The 22,514-nt window shown below is 37.9% G+C and overlaps 1 protein-coding gene across 1 annotated transcript in view; it reads right to left on the bottom strand.

The window, feature by feature from the left end:
- EIF4E (eukaryotic translation initiation factor 4E) overlaps positions 1–22,197 on the bottom strand; it is a 40,923-nt gene extending 18,726 nt beyond the window's left edge. Inside the window, exon 1 of the mRNA XM_005898806.3 lies at positions 22,075–22,197. Within this exon, the coding sequence (XP_005898868.1) occupies positions 22,075–22,092 (18 nt within the window). The 5' untranslated portion in view covers positions 22,093–22,197. The remainder of the gene's footprint in view (positions 1–22,074) is intronic.
- Positions 22,198–22,514: the final 317 nt, after the last annotated feature.

The following is a 22,514-nucleotide window of genomic DNA, read 5'->3' as shown; positions in this document are numbered from 1 at the left end:
CAACAAAAAGATAGCTAAGAAAAGGGACCAGAAGCTGAAACAAGTTGATAAAAAAGAGGAGGGCACTGCAACAAGGGTTTGGATATCAGATTTAAACTGAACCAGAAAAATAAAGATACATATTCACATTAACATTTTATAAATCAGAAATGTATGATCTAAAAGACTTCAAAGCAGACAGATGATACATATTTTACAAAATAAAATTCATTTTTCTAATCAAAAAGACACTTTCAGGAACTACTTTTTACTAGCCTATGAAGTCACTCACAGCAAGGGCTTTATTTTGATTTTGCTCACAATTGTAATGCCAATGATGACAATGCTACACCCAACAGAAACTTACTGGCTTGATTCCTTAAATTTTAAATGTTTATACAGAATAGTTAAGGCCCTAAAATTTACATATAGTAGCCAATGCCTTAATATCACCATTTTTACCAGCATTTTCTCATCACAATACATTTAAATCTTCAAACAGATGATCATTACCAAATGCCATTCTTCACTAGCTTAAAATTAATGATGGCCTGCAAACAGGGGCAGTCTGAGTGAATAGAGAAAACAGGAAACAATTAGGGACTGATAAGGCAGGTGGGTTTCAGGAACAGTGGTACCAGAGAAAAGGGAGCTGCAGGAGTGAGACTCAAAAATCCATGTATAAATCTCTCAAATCCTTGGCTGTGACTCCTGAACTGAGGTGTTCAGAGTGCAACTCTGGGCGGCCTAGATGAGAACAGCTGAGCCAAGACTTCAGAGGCTGAACAGCATTTGGAAGACTAAGTTCAGATCCAGCCAGAGTGGATGGTTGAAAATCCAGCTTTCAGAAGAAATCCATATGCCTAGCAAATTCTAAAAGTAATCCCTGACAGGATCAAGGTAATCTGATAAATTAACTGCCCCACAAGGACTGAACTCTCTATTCTTCACAGGAAAATGACACAAGTCTGAGCCTCTATGAATATTATCAACAATATATAGCAAACAATCGAACATTATCAAACATGCAAAAAAAATCTACAGCAACTGATGATCAAGAGATTAAACTGTCTATAGAAAGAGAGCTAGATAACATACACAGGATCTAGATAACAGGACTAGCAGACAGTCTTAACTTTTTTTGTTTAGTTGTTGCGTCTGACTCTCTTGTGACCCCATGGACTGCAGCCCACGGGGCTCCTCTGTACCACGAGATTCCCCAAGCAAGAATATTAGAGTGGGTTGCCATTCCCTGGTTGAGGAACTGTGATCCCACATGCATGCAGCATGGCAAAAAACTTTTTAAAAAAAAGATACTCTTCCTCTCAAAGTTAAGAAATACTGCAAATTCTCTTATTTACCTAAAGGACAATGATTAGTAAAATGTACTCATGACTTCAAAATCCTCATTACAATCCACAATTGTAAAATTCCAGTGTTTACATCTTTTATCAATACCTCAGCAGCACATAAAAAAACAATGAATTTACACTAGGAGTAATAACAAGTTTCAGAGGATACAAAATGTCACTTCCTAAGTAAGTACATTCTTTTCTCCTATTTCTACTCTTTTCACCATTAGCAGAATGATGGAAGACTTAGATGGTATCAAAAGTCTCTAAATATTTAAGAACAAAAACCAAATACGTTCACTTCCTTAAAAAGTGTTCCTTTAAATTGAAAGTTCTATTTTAATTGAAATTTTAGTCTTTATATTAAGAATATACAATTCTGGAGTTTTCCTATAACTGAAATAAAAATAGTGACTAATCTTTAAATAAATGTGTATAGGTATGAATAAGTATACTATTTTAAAATCTTTCATCTTTGCTTTCAATATTACACAAACAAGCTAGATTTTAAGACAAATACTCTAAAATGCTTTGAAAGAAAATGTTTATTAACCACAGACAATCTTTTCAGTATTTGACGTTTTTTAATATAATAAGCCTTTTCCCCTCCTTGGCCACACTGACCAGGGATGGAAGCTGTGCCCCTTGCAATGGAAGTACAGAGTCCTAACCACTGGACCACCAGTGAATTCCTGCCTTTTTTAGCCTTTTAAGCTACTATCTAGAGTCTGATAGATGTTCAGATTTTTAAGCTTATTTGAATTTCTCAAATCCTAATAAAATGATTAATAGCCAATTGTTTCCATGACACAATAAAAATTACTCAAATACTCTACAAAAATATGGCACAGACCAGATCTAGTAAGAAATCATTTTCATGATGGAAATTACTTATGAAAACATTAATCAAGGACATATTTTCTCAGTACAAATTTTCTCAGGTCATGTTGTGCTATGGCCATCTACTTATCACAACAATTCAAAGCTTTAAAAAGCTTCAATCAACCATTCACCCTGAAAGTTTCTTGATTCTACAACTATGTTGTACATTATTGCAAAGGAAAATATTTTTGTTTGAGACTGAGACATGCTCCATTATAAAATCATTTTCTGTTCATTTCTTTCAACTTACTGTTTTATTTTTTGCTTAAAATCTCTTAACTTTAATATAAATAACCAGGGTGCATTTTTTCAACTTAGATAAAGCAAAAAAACACACCAAAGTATAGCCATGTTTGATGTTATTTTAACCTTTATGATTAATTCCATGGCGGTGGTCTGTTCTATGGGGAAGCTCCAATATCCTTTTTTTTTTGGCTAGACCACATCTTAGCTACAGCGATCTAGTTCCTTGACGAAGGATCAAACTTAGACCCTCAGAACTGGGAATGCAGAATCTTAGCCACTGGACCACCAGGGAAGTCCCTCCCCTAACTTTTAAATCTGTGGTAGTACATATAATGAGAAGTAATGTCCAGAATGATGGCCATGCTGTATTATTAAATTCTTTGATCAAAAATTAGTTTACAATTATAGTTGTTGTTCAGTTGCTAAGTCATATCCGACTTCTTGTGACCCCATGGACGATACAGCACACCGGGCTCCTCTGTCCTCCACTATCTCCCAGAGTTTGCTCAAATTCTTGTCCACTGAGTCGGTGATGCTAACCATCTCATCCTTTGCCACCCTTTTCTCCTTTTGCCTTCAATCTTAGACATATGCCAAATTAATTACAGACATATACCAAAAAAGAATTAAGTAACATAATTCATAATTCAAAAGAACCCTGAAAGGGGGAATTTCCTGGCAGTCCAGTGGTTAGGACTCAGTGCTTCACTGTCACAGCCCAGGTTCAATCCCCGGTCCAAGAGACTGGACAGCCAATGTATTTCCTACATCCAATTTAAAAACAAAATTCTCTATTGCAATGTCCTGCAACATCCCTCCAGCTTGGTGACCACCCAGCTTGGTGGTCACCCCACAGAAGGAAATTTCACTGAAAATTACATTTTAAATATCCCAGAAACTACCCAGACAAAACCAGGAAAGGCTAATTTTAAAGACCATGGCCACTCTCAAAGTAATCAAATACAATTTCAACCTAAAAGACAATCTGCAAGTGAAAAACCACTGTATAACACATTTCAGGTGGGTAGAAAGGTGAATAAAGCCGTGAGATGGTACAGTGTTTTCTCTAGAGATAGTAAGGAAGCAGGGAGTCTAAAGAGAGCATTTATGAAACCAAAGATAGAGTTACAACAGTAGACTGGAGCAAGACTGTAAAACGCCTCAGGCTAAAACTGTATCTTTCCACATGGAAGCAGCGGAAGCCAATAATTGACAGGTCAAATTTATTAAACACAACAAGTAAGGCAATAGAAGAGACAACCAGTTTAAGAACAAGTTATTAAACCTGGTTTTGGATTTGCTGAGTTTATGAGATTCAAATTAAAAATATATGAAGAGGGCTTCTCTGGTGGTCCAGTGGTTGGGAATCCACCTGCCAATGCAGGAGACTCAGATTCAATCTTTGGTCCAGGAAGATCCTATATGCCACAGAGCAGCTAGGCCCAAGCACCGTTAACTACAGACACCGTGCTCTAGAGCTCACGAGCCGCAACTTCTGAAGCCCTCACACTCTTGAGCCCTGTGCCCTGAATCAAGGGAAGCCACCGCAATGAGAAGCCTGTGCACTGCTCGCCACAACTAGAGAAAGCCTGCACACAGCAACGAAGACCCAGCACAGCCAAAAATAAATAGGTAATTTTTTAAAAAATATGGAGAGGGAGAGTAAGAGCTTTCAATTAACAAACTACTATATATAAAATAAACAAGGTCCTACTATACAGCACATGAAACTATATCTTGCAATAACCTATAGTGGAATGCAGAGAAGTACATATATTAATACATAACATTATATGTATATACATACATTAATAAACTGAATCACTAGGCTGTACACCAGAAACTAACAGGATGTTGTAAATTAACTATATTTCAATTTTTAAAAATTTAATATACAGTATTACAAATTTATCATTTGACTCAATGGACATGAGTTGAGAACTCCAGGAGATAATGAAGGACAGGGAGGCCTGCTGTGCTGCAGTCCATAGGGTCACAGAGTCGGACACAACTTAGTGACTGAACAACAACTACCAGCTTATTAACCCAGCACTTCAGTAAACTGAAAGCACTACATATTAAAGATAGGAAATAATGAACAGAAGGGTAAGCAAAGAACAGAAAAGGACAGCAGTGCTTTATGACTTTTCAAGTGGTAACACCAATCCTCACACTTGTACCAAACTATGAGTTTTTTTACATGATAGGTAACATTTACTAAGCAGTCACTAACAAGCAATAGGCTACATTTATATACATTATCTCCATATAGGGAAGGAAGCCCTATAGGGCCTATAGGAAGCAATATAGGGCTTCCCTTGTGGCTCAGCTGGTAAAGAATCTGCCTGCAATGCAGGAGACCTGGGTTTGATCCCTGGGTTGGGAAGATCCCCTGGAGAAGGGAATGGCTGCCCACTCCAGCATTCTGGGCTGGAGAATTCCATGGACTATATATAGTCCATGGGGTCACAAAGAGTCAGACATGACTAGGTGACTTTCACTTTCATCTCAATCTTTACAATATATGAAACTACTATTCTCTGCTCTTCAAACTTAAGCCGTGGACACTAATATGTACTGTCTATATGTACACAGGACTAGGTGACTTTCACTTTCATCTCAATCTTTACAATATATGAAACTACTATTCTCTGCTCTTCAAACTTAAGCCGTGGACACTAATATGTACTGTCTATATGTACACAGCAGGACTGTCAGGATTCATAAATAGGGATACTATGTCTCTAAGTTTTACCTGTTTGTTGTTTTAGCACAATTATTATTACTAGAGCCCTTGTTCACTCTCACAAGTGTCCAGAACGGTTACCAAGACACTCGTTCCAGGTGGTATAACCCTACAGTATATATTAATACCATGCTTTATACCACAGCCTCAGGTTCCACACCTTCACTCTCTTCCACGTGCATGCCACAAAAAAGACAGGAATAGTACACTTCACTCTTCCAACACACACACACACTCCACTAGGAAAAAATATGTAAATACCAATGATTAATTATAGGGATTTGATATTATGCAAGATAGTATACTAAATACCTATATGATCAAAATATCTTAAGAGCTACAGGTAAACATAAATAAAAGCTCTTTTATGGATACAAATAATTAACTCTAAGAATATTATTATTTGATATAAGTAACATATGTAAATAGACTTCATGATTCTTTGACTCTTCCTTTTATTATCCAAACATTCAGTTCCCAGGTCTCTTTTTAGCAAAGATGCATTCCCCACAGACCCTCCCATATGTAAATTAGTACAATTAACTAGTACACAAAAACAAATAGCCTCATCTGCCTTATAAGGAATGAAAAATCCGGTATAAACACTAAAAACTGCCACAAATAATTAAACCAACTATTTTTGGGTGTTAGTTTTCAACTACATTATCCATAGTAAAGGAATACCCACTAACCTGGCATCACTCATCAGAAGTCTAACTATAGATTTTTCAAGTATTCCCTGTCTGTATCAAAGGATCAAATTGGTGACACCTTCGTGCCACAAACTAAAAAGCTAGAGAAGATAAACAATAAATGTTGATTTAGCAAATACAAATCTTCTAGAGTTTAAAACACTGCTCAAATAGATAATTTTTTCATGTAAAGGACTGTGAGAGCCTATATATTACCTCTGATTCCAGATAGTACTTTTTAATGTTCTTTTAAACTAATTTAATATGACACCTAAACTGAAAAAAATTGAAAATTGAGGTATAGAGGGAAGAACTGTGACCATCTGCACAAACTGTACTGTGTCCCAAAATTACTGCAAAATTTAATAACTGTTCAATTTAAGTTATAATAACTATCTAAAATTGAAGACTAGCACTAGATTTTTGAGTTTAATTTGCTGCACTATAACTAAAAAATAAGTATTTTTGGATAGTCAGCAAGCTACATCTAATGACATTTTACTAACATAAAATAATTCCTATAGGTCCTACTTGAATTTCTGATCTTCTAGAACCTAATTTTTAAAACTAGAAAGACTTGTAGCCATTTAAAATAAACTAATTTTTAAAATAGCATTAATATTTGTCAACCAAATTATTCTGCACATCTTGGACAAGTCTACCAATTCAGAAAGTGTGGTAGAGACTAAAGAAATAACAAACATGTATGATCTAGAATAAGGTTAATAATAAAATTTAAATGTTAATGCTACTTAAACCAAAGGCAACCAGAAGACTCAAATATTCTTTTTAGTTTTTATTGGAATATAAAACAATGTTCTGCTGTAAACCAAAGTGAATCAACTATAGTTGTGTTATTCAGTCGCTAAGTCATGTCTGATTTTTTGCAACCCCATGAACTGCAGCATGCCAGGCTTCCTTGTCCTTCACGATCTCCTTGAGTTTGTTCAAACTCATGTCTATTGAGTCAGTGATGCCATCTAACCATCTCATTCTTTGTCTCTCTCTTCTTTTGCCTTCAATCTTTCTTAGCATCAGGATCTTTTCCAAATGAGTCAGCTCTTTACATCAGGTGGCCTCAGTATTGAAGTTCAGCATCAGTCCTTCCAATAAATATTCAGGGTTGATTTCTTTTAGGATTGACTGGTTTGATCTCCTTGCAGTCCAAAGGACTCTCAAGAGTCTTCTCCAGCACAATTCAAAAGCATCAATTCTTCAGCATTCAGCCTTCAGGGCTTCCCTGGAAGCTCAGCTGGTAACCTGCCTGCAAAGCGGGAGACCTGGGTTCAATCCCTGGGTTGGGAAGCTCTCCTGGAGAAGCTCTATCCACCCTAGTATTCTGGCCTGGAGAATTCCATGACTGTCACAAAGAGTTGGACGTGACTGAGCGACTTTCACTTTCAACCTTCACTATGATCCAAGTCTCATATCCATACACGACTACTGGGAAAACCATGGCTTTGACTATACGAATCTGAAAGCAAAGTGGTGTCTTTGCTTTTTAACATGCTCTCTAGGTTTGTTATAGCTTTCCTTCCAACAGCAAGCATCTTTTTAATTTTATGGCTGCAGTCACCATCCACAGTGATTTTGGAGCCCAAGAAAATAAAATCTGTCTAAAAAAGAAGGGATATATGTATAATATAAGCAGAATCAGCTACACATATACATATATATCCTCTCTCTTTCGGATTTCCTTCCCAATCAAGTTGTCAAAGAGCAGTGAATTTCCTGTGCTATCCAGTAGTTTCTCACTAGTTACCTAGTTTATACATAGTAGTGTATATGTCAATACCAATCTTCCAATTCAAGACTAATTTAAAAATAGCTATGGAGAAATTTATGTAAGCTGAACATTATATAAAAGTAAAAATTAGTGTTTCAAATAAATCAGTAATATTAAAATGTTAGGACAAGCACCTACACTGCACAAAATTATATTGGTTCCAGTAATGTAATAATTTATATTTCATTCATTCTTTAAAGTTTTATAATTATAATTTGAAAGGCAAACAGTGTAAAGAATTTAACTGCTGCTTCTTTTAAACTTTATTCCTGGACATCCCTGGGGATCCACCTGCCAAGACAGTAGACACAGGTTCTATCTCTAGTCTGGGGAGATTTCACATCTCATGGGGCAACTAAGCCCATGTGCCACAAGTACTGAGAGCCCATGCTCTAGAGACCATGAGCTACAGCTACTGAGCCCGAGTATGCACGCCCTAGAATAAGAGGAGCCACTGCAAGGGAAAGCCTGAGCACTGCCAACTAGAAAGGAGCCCTCACAAGCTGCAACTAGAGAAAGCCCGCATACAGCAATGAAGATCCAGCACAGCAAAAAATAAGTAAAAAGATTTTTTTAAAAGTTTATTTCTTTTAATTTGAAAAGCATTACTCAAATGTAACAATACTGATTAACTGTTAGTTTAAATAATCAATTTTAACATGTCACAGTTAAACAAGCAGTTGAATTCTTTTTAAATTCCATGCGTTAATTTTAAGTTCTATAATGCTAAATAGCAAGGGGGTATAGCTTTGTGTAAACTCCAGGAGTTGGTGATGGACAGGGAGGCCTGGGGTGCTGCAGTCCATGGGGTCGCAAAGAGTCGGACTCGACTGAGCGACTGAACTGAATGCTAAATGTTAAAATTTTAAATTTCAACGTTAAAATTTCTTACTAAAACTATGGTTTTAATAAGAATATTACATTTATCCTTTTATTCTCTGAGTATCTGAATCATCTTTCCAAAGAAGTCAACCTGTATTTCTTTAAAAATTAAAAAACAAGGTACTACAGTCACTGTTTCAAATGTCCCCAGGTTTAGAGAGTTTGGTTATATCCTTTCACTTAATGAACTACCCAAACTTCCAAATATAAAAACATCTATAATCTTTAACCCAGTTATACTTTAAATTCTGTATTTATTCAAAGGAACTCTCAGGATAATAGGAGCTTTATATATTTTATATTAGCAAGCAAAAGTAGAGTCAAAAAAGATACAACCAAAGGTAACAGATAAATCAGTGTTTATGATATATGAACTAGTTTCGAAAAATCATTTTAAAATGCTAACATAAATGCGGAAAAAGATTTCAGGACTGAATAAACAGAGAATTTTACTTTTAGGGGGCTGGGAGCCACTTTTTTAATTTAACAAGTCCTAAATATATTGTGATACCTCCAGACAATAGAATATTATTCTACAATAAGAAAATAAGCTATCAAGCTGTGAAAAGACATGGAGGAATCTTAAATGCATACTACTAAGTGAAAGGATCCTTAAAGGGTACGTACAGTTTAACAACTATATGATAACAATCACATTTCTGGGAAAGACAAAGGATAGTAAAAAGATTTGTAGTTGCTAAGGGTTGTGGAGGAGGGAGGGATAAACAGAAGACTTTTAGGCAGTGAAACAATTTGTATGAAACTATAATGATAAATGGGTTATGTCAAGTGTCCAAACCTACAGAATGTGCAACAATAAGAGTGAATCCTGATGTCAACTACAGTCTTCAGGTACTAATGATGTGTCAATGTAGGTTCATCCAGTGTTAACAAACGTACCATTCTGGTGTGGAATGTTGATTGCACGGGAGACTGTGCATGTTGGGGCAGGATGTATGTCAGAACCCTTTGGACATTCCTTTCAATTTTGTAGTGAACTTAAAATTGCTCTAAAAAAAGTCAAAGGAATAGGAAAAGGCACAAAGGGAGACATGGTGGGCAGGGCGGGAGGAAGAGTCCACAAACAAGTAAACCAGAAAACACATTGTTAGGATTGCAGATGATTTTTTTCTTCATACATATCTAAATGTTCCAAATTTATTATGACAAAATTAATATTGAAGCCCAAATATATGTAGTGTCTACTTCTGGACTGCTCAGTCTGCTCCAGAAATGTCAGTCCCCACTTGCACCAACATCACATTCTTAAAAGTACCTTTGTTGAATGTTTTTTTTCTCCTTGCAGGGGACATTCTTCTTTCCCCTTTTCTCCTCCTTTTCAAAAATTTAATGCCATTTTCATTTGTTTATTCTTTCAAATAAACTTACAAACTTTTTCTTTAAATGGCCAGAGAATAAATATTTTAGGCTGGGAATCTGATCACTTCTTCATTGTTTTGTTTTACAATCTTGTGAAATAAAAACCATTCTTAGCAGGCCACACAAAAAAGCAGCCCTAAGGCCAGCTTGTGAACCCCAACATCAAGTGTAGCTTCCACTGCACTAGCAAATATTTTGATTCAGTTTATATGGAATGTACACATCAACTTTAGGAAAAAAACAACATCTTTCCAACAGTAACTCTTTGAAAAGCAAATTATGATTCTTCACTTACTAAAGTCCTCTACTGTATTTCTCACTTGATTTATGAATCCTGCAAACTGTTAGGATTTATAATTTCTAGGCACTTAAAGACTCTGGTATTTGAGCATATGATTGCTGCAAAGAACTTCCTAGGTTTGTTATTATTCCTGGCATTTTTGGCCTACTTATATAGAAAAATTGTTAACATTATATTCTATAATCAGAATGCAACAAGTTACTTTTTAAATGTCACAGTAAGTATTAGTTCTTTATTTCTCTTCTATTCAGTAATCCAGTATCTCGTAGGTTAAGGGAGAGCTGGGTTAAGCACTCAAGAGTGCATGGCACATGATAGGCACTTAAATGTTTGCATAAATAAACGATTCTAATTTTGTTCCCAGTCAAAACTGCACTAAAACTACAGTGAATTAAAAAAAAAAAAAAAGAAGGTCCACAATCATGGGGAGAGCAGGAGGAAAAAAAAAAGAAAGAAAAGTGGAATGTAGATGGACAAGTGGTAACTATCAGTATACACCTTAAAGTCTCCTGGCAGCACCTTTATAACTTGGAGTGAAGGGAGTAAATTAAAAAGAATTTGGAGAGGGCTTCCCTGGTGGTCCAATGGTTAAGAATCTACCTTGCAACAAATGAACACCAGTTCAATCCCTGGTCCGGGGAGATCCCACATGCCGCGTGGCAACTGTACCCCAACTACTGAAGCCTGTGGGCCTAGAGCCTGTACTCCACAAGAGAAGTCATCTCAATGAGTAGCCTGCACCCCACAACAAGGAGCAGCCCCCACTTATCACAACTAGAGAAAGCCCATGTGCAGCAACAAAGACCCAGCATAGCCAAAAATAAATAAATAAAAAGAATCCAGTGAAAGCTGTTTCGGAAATAACTAGGTCTCTCCATCCCCACTGGAGAAGGCAATGACAACCCACTCCAGTACTCTTGACTGGAAAATCCCATGGACAGAGGGGCCTGGTAGGCTGCAGTCCATGGGGTCGCTAGGAGTCGGACACGACTGAGCGACTTCACTTTCACTTTTCACTTTCATGCATTATAGAAGGAAATGGCAACCCACTCCAGTGTTCTTGCCTGGAGAATCCCAGGGACGGAGAGCCTGGTGGGCTGCCGTCTGTGGGGTCGCACAGAGTCGGACACAACTGAAGCGACTTAGCAGTAGCAGCAGCTCCATCCCCAGCCCCACCCAACCACTCCAGGTCCCCAGGACTGCTGCCATGAGTTCAAGAATAAAAAGAAAAAAAGCAACTCGGAGAAAATAGTCAGGGATAGATCATGCCTTTAAAAATATGTACCTATATACGTCCTCCAAAAGTTATTCAATTCAAAAGCATACAATTATTCCAGGAAGCTATGAAAATGAGCATTCAGAAGATCAGAGAGACAGAGAACATCTGGAAATTTAAATTATGAGACAGAAAAGGTTTGAAGTGGTAAAGAACCTGCCTGCCAATGCAGGAGACACAACAGATGCAGTTTCAATTGCTGGATTGGGAAGATCCCTTGGAGGAGAGGCATGGCAACCCACTATCACCAGACTGGATATATGGGTACAATAAAAATTATATTTCAGAAAGTGAAATCGCTCAGTCGTGTCTGACTCTTTGCGACCCCATAGACTGTAGCCTACCAGGCTCCTCCTTCCATGGGATTCTCCAGGCAAGGGTACTGGAGTGGGTTGCCATTTCCTTCTCCAGGGGATCTTCCCAACTCAGGGATTGAACGCAGGTCTCCCACATTCCAGGCAGACGCTTTAACCTCTGAGCCACCAGGGAAGCGGTATCTCAGTGTAGTTTTAATTCAGATTTCACTTATATTATGAGTAAGGATTAGAGTCTCTTATGTTTTATGCCTCTACTTCCATTTCAGGGCTTCCCTGGTGGCTCAGATGGTAAAGAATCCACATGCGATGCAGGAGACTGAGGTTTGATTCTTGGGTCGGGAAGATGCCCTGGAGAAGGAAATGGCAACCCACTCCAGTATTCTTGCCTGGAGAATCCCATGGACAGAGGAACCTCGCAGGCTACAGTACATGGGGTCACAAAGAGTTGGACACAACTGAAGCAACTTAGCACACACAGAAAACAAAACAAAAAAGAGATGGGAAACGAGAGCAAAATTTATATTTAATTTAGAGAGCACACAAGAGCATGTCAGAGCATGCAGACATGAACGACTCAGTGAACTAGTGACTCCAATATATAATTAACTGTTTCAAAGAGAAAAACGGATAGGAAAATCACCAATAGATCTCTCAGAAGAGATGGATATATTTGCTATATATGGATAAGAGTTACTATATTTAAAAAGTTCAATGAGTACCCAGCACAACAGATAATATTCATACTAAAGTATGTCACTGTGAAATGGGGACAAGGAAACTCGACAAATTTCTGGGGAATGGAAAGGGAACTAGTCACGTTAAAAAAAAAAAGTCATCAGAATAATTCCTGAATTAACAATTATGAGAGAAAATGACCATGGGACTTAAAAATTCTGAACAAAAGACTACACCCAGCCAAACTACATGTTCAATACGCATGGTGTCAAAAATCTTTCTCGTGCACCTTTTCTCAAAAATTTTCTGGAAGATGTGATCCACCATAGTGAAACAACCAACCATAATCAGAGGAAGAAAAGAGATACAGCAAACAGAGGGGTGCAACACAGAAGTCACGAGAACAAATCAGGAACATAGTCAAGAGGGATCCAAGCAAGACAGGTGTGCACCAGATATAGAGAACAACAGTCTAGACTGGAGCAGTGCGATTCAGGCTACATTCATTTTGCATCTGTTATGACCAAAGGGCTTACTATGCTACCTTCTATTAAAAAACAGATTGACATGTGTCTGGCCTGGGTGTTTATATACACTTAACTCAACTTAAACATAGGCTAACAAAGCTCCTTTCCCCCTCTTTTGTGCCCTACTCCCTGGAACAGCTAGGAATTTGACACCAAAGTTAACCTATTCTTAAATACAGAACAACTCATTCCAAGAGACTTCTTTCTTAACTGAAGGTTCTCTGCCTGGCCCATTTCACAGCCCCACCAGGTAACCATAGAGTCCTGTGTTTCACAGAACATAATCTTACCCATTGGTTTTCCCAAGAGGAGCTCTAGTGGAAATTTCAGGAAGTTGAAACCAAGCTATTAACCCAGAAGGTGTGTTCAACTACAGTAGCAATACTGCGCTTTCCTTATACATCATCTAAGTTTTTAGTTTTTCAAAATTAAAACAGCTGAAAGATACACAGACTGGATATTAAACTCTAAAGATAATTAGACTGTTCAAAAAAATCAAGGAAATGATTAACATGAAAGTCAGGATAGTGAATAGGTAAGGAGGCAAAGAAATGAAAATGTGACCATGGAGTAAAAAGCTGAAGCACTGATGATGTCTTACATGACGGGTCTTCAGTTTATTACTCTAAAACTTACAGACACATGTATATTTTTTCTACATATAAATATCTCAGTTAGAAAGGAATTCTAAAAAGAAAAAAATTGTAGCCTGATAGCCAACTACAGTAACAAAAGTGCTTTATCAGAGGAGTTTTTAAATTTTCAATTTGTTGACAAAACATTCACCCTACAGATATACCACCTCATGTATAGAATACAGGTAAGAGTTATTCATCATAGCACTTAACTAGCAAATGGTTGGAATTCCAAAGTAAGTTACATGGCTAAACTGGGGATGTGAAGTAGGGTGGGAGGTAAAGGATGTGTGTGTATGACAGGAGGGGAGCTGTAGACTACTCAAAAGTATGGCTACATGGATACAGGGAGGTATGATTCTTTAGGGGGCATAACTAACAATCTTCTACACCTTTGAATTTTCTATTGCCTTTCTCAAATAATCACAGTAGTTAACCCTGGTGGCTCAGATGGTAAAGCATCTGCCTACAATGCAGGAGACCCAGGTTCAATCCCTGGGTTGGGAAGATCCTCTGGAGAAGGAAATAGCAACCCACTCCAGTACTCTTTCCTGGAAAATCCCATGGACGGAGCAGTGTGGTAGGTTACAGTCCATGGGGTCGCAAAGAGTCAGACACGACTAAGCGACTTCACTTCACTTCCCCGATCTTTCTTTAAATTTAGGTATGGATAACACAGCCAAACCAATAAACACAAATGGTACTATAATTCATCCCCAGATTAACAATCACATTCCCTCTTATAATCAATTCAGGATTATACACTTTGATATACTGATATGCCTTAATTGGACCCCAGGAAGTGTTCATCAATATATAAATAATATGTTTTAAGATCAAACCATGTAATATATATCATCAGAAAAAAAAAATGAAAACTTGATTGTTGATATGAAATGCTCTAAAAGACATAATAAGTTAAAAACACAAGAGGCCAAAATAGTGTATGGAGTTGGCTACTACTTATTTTTTGTAAAGGATATACAGTTGATCCTTCAACAATGTAGAGGTTAGGGGTACCGACCCTATACAGTCAAAAATCCACACACAACTTTACAGTCAGCCCTTCTCATCCAAAACCTGGCATTTGCGGACTCAAACAACTGCAGATCATGTAGTATCACAGAATGCATTTAGTGAAATTAAAAAATCCATACATAAGTGGAGCCCCACATTTCCAATATCACATTTGCTTGTGTATACATATAATATAGTGTGTGTGTGTATATATATATATCTCCTTCAGTATCTGTGGCAGATTGGTTCCAGGACCCCCTAAGATACCAAAATCTACAGATGTTCAAGTCCCTTAAATAAAATGGCACAGCACAGAGAGCCCTCCAAAATTTGACCAGTTGACTGAATCCTTGGATGGAAATCCGTGCTGAGGGTGGGAGGGACACTGAATATACAAATCTCCACAGAAAGATAAGAACTGACCATGCTGGTTGCCCCTAGAAGTGATCCATCTGGATAGGAACAGCCTGAGCAAACCTCATTGTACACTCTTTTGTACAAAAATTGATTTGTGGACAATGTAAACAACAACTGGCTATTCACACACACATTTTCTTAAACAGCAAAACAAGGTCATATGACAATTTGTCAAGACCAAATAATTATCTTTGCAAGTTGAATATAGAAAAAAATTAGAAAGATGTCTTCCTAGAATAAAATTAAACAATAACTTGCCCAATGAAACTGGCATTTGTTGTATCCAGTTATTCCTTACAAAGTTGTAACACAATATGTGTTTGTATATACCAGGATATATCTAGATTCTAGAGCCACTGTCCAATTCAGTATCCATTTACTACATATGGAATTAAATTACAAGTAATTAAAAATTACATTTAAAGTTTAAAAATCATTTCTTTGTTGGATTAGTTTTATTTCAAGGGCTCAACAGTGCAGCTAGTGGCTACTGTATTAGAAGCACAAATACAGAACTTTTGATCGTCACAGAAAGTTCTCCTGGACAGCATTTTTTCAGAAGAATCCTCAAAAAAGCCAGTTAACATCTGAATGCTTTGGAGAGAACTAGGTGGTTGGAAAGAACAGGAGATATCTCACACCAGTAAGATAGGACTTGGCCTGTGCCAGGCAGCATCCTTAATGTTTCATGTTAACAGTTTTAATCCTTACTGTACTTCAATTATTTTCCTTTGTAATCCTAAGTATTAATATTTTATTTAATGCATTTAAAAACAGTATTCTGATAATGAGGTCACAGGCTCCAGCAGACTGGTAAAAGGATCCATCACCTTTAAGGAAAAAGTAATTAAAAAACCTAAAATAACATTAAAAATTAAGATCCAAGCGTGATTTTACTAATACTGTTTGAGAATACAAGTTGTACAAGTTCAAAACAAAAAAATAAATTGTATCACTCATAATCCCATCATGCCACCACCCATACATCCTTTCAGATTTGATTTTATGTTTGTGTGCGAACTATGAGGCATTCTATCCTTAAGGTAAGAGTTTTTCTTAAAGGTAAAGAGTTGGACTTCTGAGTATTGGTTGAATTTTAGTTTTTCTAAGTGTAGTAATAAAGCCTGTAGACAGAACCTGGGTTTGAGTTCCAGCGCTCTCACTTAGGAACTCAGTGACCCTGGCAGAAATTTTTTTTTTAGTTACTTGAAATGTGAATGTCTCACCAATAAAAAGTATTTATCCCACAACATTAAAATTTTTTTAAAAGTACAAGAAAAAGATGTGTATTTTCTCTCTACTGAAGTATTTCTTGCCTTAGTTAATACTTTAAGTTATCAGACTTTGTGGTTACATAAACTGTTATCCTAAGATGACCCATGGAAAACCCCATAAGAATTTTTTATAACAATTTAGTTCACATAAATACTAAATTCTTATTGACTGTCATAATAAGCACAGCATTTTACAGTAACAAGTTTAAAATACATAACTAAAGAAATTTTAGCTTTATAGATTACTGCAAAGAATTTGCTGCAAAGATTACTCAGAGAAATCTTAGTCATATTACCACCTCCGCCAAATAATTCAGCTTTTAAGATGAGTGACATATTATAACTGAAACTTTTTCAAATGGCAGACCTTTCACCAAAATTACTAAAGTACAAAGGTAGCTGAGAACAGATTTCATATTTGCAAATTTTTAAAAAATTTTACTATACTGTTTCAACTAGCAAAATATTTTACCTGTCAAATCATTTGAATTGACAAGGTCCAGAAATCAAATGAGAAGGGGGAGAAGGGAAGAGATCATTCACTTTCTTTAGAAATCAACCCACAAAGTCCTAGACCATTTACTGAAGAATGAACAGTATAACTAACTTGTTTAGTCCTCAGACTTTGGACACTTTGCTATTTCCTTAAGATTTTTTACTTTGGATATCAGCAAACACTGTAGTACAACAGAAACTAAAAAAGTCCACATATTTTCTTTTAGAGCTGTAGCAAAATATCTATTAAGTTTATCAAATTAATCTTTCCAAGTCACACAAGGAACACGCATTACATGCCTGTTGGAAAGACAGTGTCATGTTTAACACACTCTGGAACTTGGCTGCCTTAGTTTGAACTCCACCCCACCACTTATTAGCTGTGCGATCTTGGGGAAGTTAGTCACACAAAGTTACTTCATCTCTCTGTGCCTTGGTTTCCTTATCTGTGAAATAAGAATAATACCTACCTCATAAGGCTGCTAAAAAATTCAATGAATACATGTAAAGCACTTAGTAAGATGCCTGACATACAGTAAGTGCTGTGTTAACTATTATTAAGCTATAAAGACTGCTTAAGTTAAAATTCACTATTACAGACTATTATTTAAAAGAACATTTCTATTAAGTCAGTTGCTTAGAACTTTAAATCTGTAGCCCAGGAAATGCAAAGCTGGTTAGATCTGTTATAATTCCAGACTCTTAGTGAACACAGTGCGCAAAAACTACAGCTTCCCATTGTTTCTATGAAAATGTATCAAAAGTTCCAACTGGGGAAAAAAAATCTTATTTTTCTGATCACATTCTCAGGTTCTAGAAGTAAGAGACTAGAAATGACTACATAGTACTTAAGAGACAAAAGTCATCTTTTTTCTCTAGACACATATAGGAACTTTTAAAGAGAACACTACTGATTTTTACTGTAAAGAGAAGAGTATCAGTTATGAGTAATAAGTTTTGTATTTCTGAATAATGGCAAAGAAAAGATAAAAATAAAGTCAGTTATGTGAATCTCCTAGCAAAGAGAGGAAAAGGTAAGCATACCCATGCATGAATGCACCTGCATGCAGCACATCAATGGAATATTAACTTTATCTAGTTCTTCGTAACTGACGAATTGTCATCTCTGAATATTGTATTTGAAAATCAAAATCACCGTATCTTATTCCCATTTTTCAGCTAGCCTTAGAAATTTCAAGGTCACACAGATATTAAAATTAGACTGTAATTCAGGCTCATTTCCACTTCTCAAAAAATTCTCGATGACAAAGATGGAGCAACTCCAAAACAGCAAGAAAATTTCTAATAGAAGCAGAGAAGGAAAGGAAGAAATTACCACTGCTATAACTACTACTTCACAGGTTCCTTGTTACATCCAGGACTGCAGGTACTTCTATATTCTTAATCTTATATAAATTAAATAGGATACTTAAAAAAATTTTTGTGTAGAATTTTCTATCCAAACTGGATTATGGTTACATAATTCATTAAATATTTTATTCTCTGAAACTCTGGAGTACAAACTATGTTTCTAAGCTGGACTGCTCTAAGTCAAATAATTAGGCATAATATTAATTCAGAGTAAAAAAGTAAAATGTAAAATATAAACACTAGAACCAAATTTCTTTGGCTGATGAATGAACTCTGATAACACTATGTTTTCTTAAAGCAAAAACACGCGTATTAATATGCAAGATCTGCTTGTCAATAGTCTTTGTTTAGCAAAAAACATCGCATTATATAACATATTTGTCACATGAATTTAAGATTTACTTTTTATAAACTCTCTGCAAAACATGTTTCTAAGGGATAAAAAAGGAAACATTAGATTAGCTGACTGTCCAAGTGGATTCCACCTATGTTAAAAAAGTTGAAAAAACACAATGTAAAAGCAAGTAAAATTACATACCTTCAGTTTAACTAAAGAAATAAAAATCTCTTATCTTTAAAAGAATTACAAGTCAAAAAACAACCCAATAATGAAGAAAACAGAATGAAGATAAAAGCTACCAAAACAATGTCCCAATGGAGGCAAGATGGCCTGCCATTTTTATCAACTGGTATTAAATCTAACTTTGATCTACTCACAAGCTCTAATTCTGAACTGGCCACAATTCAAATGCCAAGAGTAACAGGAGAGTATTGTTCAAAATTTTCCCACAGTACCTGTTAAGATAAATGGTTCCAATTTGCCTATCAACCTGCTTAACAAATTTAGTATCATTCAGTATCCTTTTGTGTGTCCATGTGTTCTGTCCTGGGTGTTTTTTTAAGTATCATTGATTTACAAAGTTGTGCTAATTTGAGGTATACTGGCAAAGTTTTAAATACACACACACACATATATATTAACCTTCTTTTTCATTATAGTTATTATAAGGTACCAAATATAGTTTTCCCTGCGTTATAAAGCAGGTCCCTGTGCTCTGTTTTATATATCATGGGTTTCTGTTAATCCCAAATTCCTAATTTATCCCTTCCTCCTCCCTTTCCCCTTTGGTAACCATAAATTTGTTAGAATTCTGTGTCTGCGAGTCCATTCTTGTTTTTAAAGTAAGTTCATTTTTATCATGTTTTTTAGATTCCGTCTAAGACACATCTTAATTTAACTGATCTCACACGCACACGCTTGATAATCACATAATATCAAATTGACAGTGACTGATATTTTACATTATTTCAGAGACAAAAATTCCCTGAATGTCTACCAAGGTGGGACAAGCAGGAAAAACTTATGACTCTTTAGGTGCTTATGATTATGCCCAGCAAAAAAGGAATAAGGAAACTCACAAGCTAACTGAAATAGCAATGAATAAACACACTTTTTTGTAGGCTTTACAGGGATACTTCAATTGCAACAAATACTAATCAGCTGCTTAAAAAAAAAAAATCCGACTATTTAAAATTGCGAAAAAGAATTCTAAATGACTAATCTGTGGACAAGGGTACATTAAAAAAAAAAAAATCGCATTTTTTACACTAAAAATGAACTCTTTAAAGTATTTTACAAGCATCCTCAAACTACCATAGTTTCAATCTGGCTTTCGACTTTCACAAACCAGATTTTTAGGTTCCCTACTCCCCAAATTTAAATGCAGTATTCAAATCTCCCAAGGGTCAGCAACTAGAAGGAATACTATACTGTATCACTGACCAGGATCATTAGAAATTAAGCTTCTAAAAGTTTACACTGAACAAGGTATAAAATCCCATTTTATATAATTTGTATCTTCAAGAGCACCTGGTACAAACTCCTAAACATATCAGGGGCTATAAATAAACACTAAAAACTAAAACACTCCTTCAACACTTTGTGGTTTTGCTCCCTGCTTTTGAAACAAAACAGCATAGCTTTGCAAAACCCAAAGGACCTAAATGTTACTGAAACTTCAGAGAATACATTATTGTTTTGTTTAGAGGGTTTAGCCTTGCCCTTATTACCAGCTGTAATGCTTTTAACTGATGCTAGTACAGAGGGCAAGAGAGTTGATCAGTTGTAAGTAATACCAGAACCCATTAAAGGGTTTTAAGTTAAAGTTTACACATTTATCGTTTAGCTATTTAACATCAATGTTCTAAAAATCAGTTAATTGTATCAGCAACTTAAAGAGAGTTCTGTAATCAATCTAATTTCCAGGAAAATAAACACATACTGGTACCAATAAAAGAAGAAATAACCAAGCTTTCTGCCTTTAACTCTGGCAGGAAGCTAAGGATAGTTTACATCAATGTAATGAAAAATAAGCATTTGTGTATTCTACAGACCTTTCTATACCTAGTTTTCAAAGTAGTTATAGAAATCTTTAAAGAGTCAAAGCAAATTGGGAAGCCATTATCAAAATCACAAACTACCATTAAAGATACACGAAAACATCTGGCAACGAAGGTCTGGAATTGGTTCCAGAGTATCAAAGGTTTTCTGGTGAATGTATTACGCCTCTAAATTATCACTTAGATGCGACATTCCTAAAACGGCAACATAGGCCTAGAAGTTTCAGTGAGCCAGTGCAGGCAAAACCAAACTATGACAAAGATACTCTCTCCTTTGAGCGGTAACAATCAACTTTGTGCTCTGGGATCAACTTGCTTCAGAGAAGTCTAAGATGGTACCTAAATTGGGAGGGAAGCCAGTAGAACGGATAAAATCAAATGAAAAATGAACTCGAAAAGTTAAGTTTCTATTTCCAATAAACTGCGTCTGTGAAATCTTCCAGACGATAAAGACTCGGTAGAACAGACGGATCTAGACCCAGACGCATTCTCTGAGGCGTGCGCACAGCGCGGAAGGATGAATGAATGAAGACAGGCGCGTGTGAAATGCAGCTGGTCCGGCCGGCAACCAGACCGGCAGCAGCTCTCCGTAGGCCTCGCTCCTCCCCCTTCCCTCCTCCATGACAGCCCGGTCTCGAGCACGGAGGGGCGAGGACAATGTGGTCCCCCTTCTAACCCCCCCCCACTTTCATCCTCCTCTCAGAGGTTTACCGCGCGGCACGGGGTTCCCCTCCCCACCCCAAACCTTTCTCGCCTCCCCTGCCGCCAACCCCGGCAACTCTCCGAGGCGCTGGAGTAACATGCGCTCGCCCCTCTCGGCTCCCCTCGGCGAGGTCGAAGCTTCTACGCGCGTGCCGCGGCACCACTCCCGCCCAACCCACCCTCTGGCAACGCGAGCCCACCGGCCTCCCGGCCCACCGATCTAAGGAACCCCGGCACGCGCGCCGCACCCGAGTCCCTGGGCTATAGAGAGGCTCGGGAGGGAGAGAGGGAAAGGTTGCCCCGGGGCGCCCTCCTCCATCTCATTCCTGGCCGGCTCGCCGCCCACCCTCCCTGCGGATCCCGATGCCTGCTAGGAGCCGGCCCCGCGCCCTCCTATCCCGAAAACACAATTCTCACAACCCTAGCCCAGGGCCCCGAACACCCTCCATCCTCGTGGTCTTAAGGCTCCGCCGGAGGCGCCGCCCCTCCCCCACTCCTCTCCCCGAGCTCTCGGGCCCCACCAGAACGTGTGCTCCACACGCCGTAGCGGCCAACCTCCGGGGCGCCCCCAGTTGTCCGCGGGGAGGTCAGGCCCAAGAAGAGGGGGAGGGGGCGGCAAGGGGTAGCATGCGCGCCGGGAACGCCGTCCCGCGGGGTCCCCCAGTCCGAAGGGAGACAGAGCGCGGGGACCAGTGGGGGTGGGGGCCAAAGGCAATACTCACCGGTTCCACAGTCGCCATCTTAGATCGATCTGATCGCACAACCGCTCCTGAAGGGGGGTGGTGAGAGGAAAAAAAGGGGATTCAAACCGGATTGGCCGGCTACTGTTCACGTGACGGACGTGTCCGTTTGGCCCTGGCGGCGCCTGCGCAAGACTGCGGCTGCGTGTTTAACGAGAGGCTTCTGGGAAGTGAAGTCTCTCCCGTTCCCCCTTTTTTTTTTTCTTTTAGGCAAAGAAGTTTAAAAAAAAAAAAAAGAACCGGTCACGTGGTCGATGGGTACGGTTCCCGCTTCTCGGCGCGGGGGACACTTGCGTTCTGCAGGGTGGTTTTCAGTCCTCTGCTCTTCCGCCTGGATAGATGCTGTCGCACTTACTGCCAGGCATGCCTACTGTGCCGTTTGTCGCCCTGTCCTCCCATCTTCCCCGGAAGGTTGGGAACCG

Source organism: Bos mutus, chromosome 6, assembly GCF_027580195.1.
Source record: "Bos mutus isolate GX-2022 chromosome 6, NWIPB_WYAK_1.1, whole genome shotgun sequence".
Classification (NCBI taxonomy): domain Eukaryota; kingdom Metazoa; phylum Chordata; class Mammalia; order Artiodactyla; family Bovidae; genus Bos; species Bos mutus.
The sequence above is the reverse complement of the archived record's forward strand: the minus strand, read 5'-3'. Positions and strand labels throughout refer to the sequence as shown.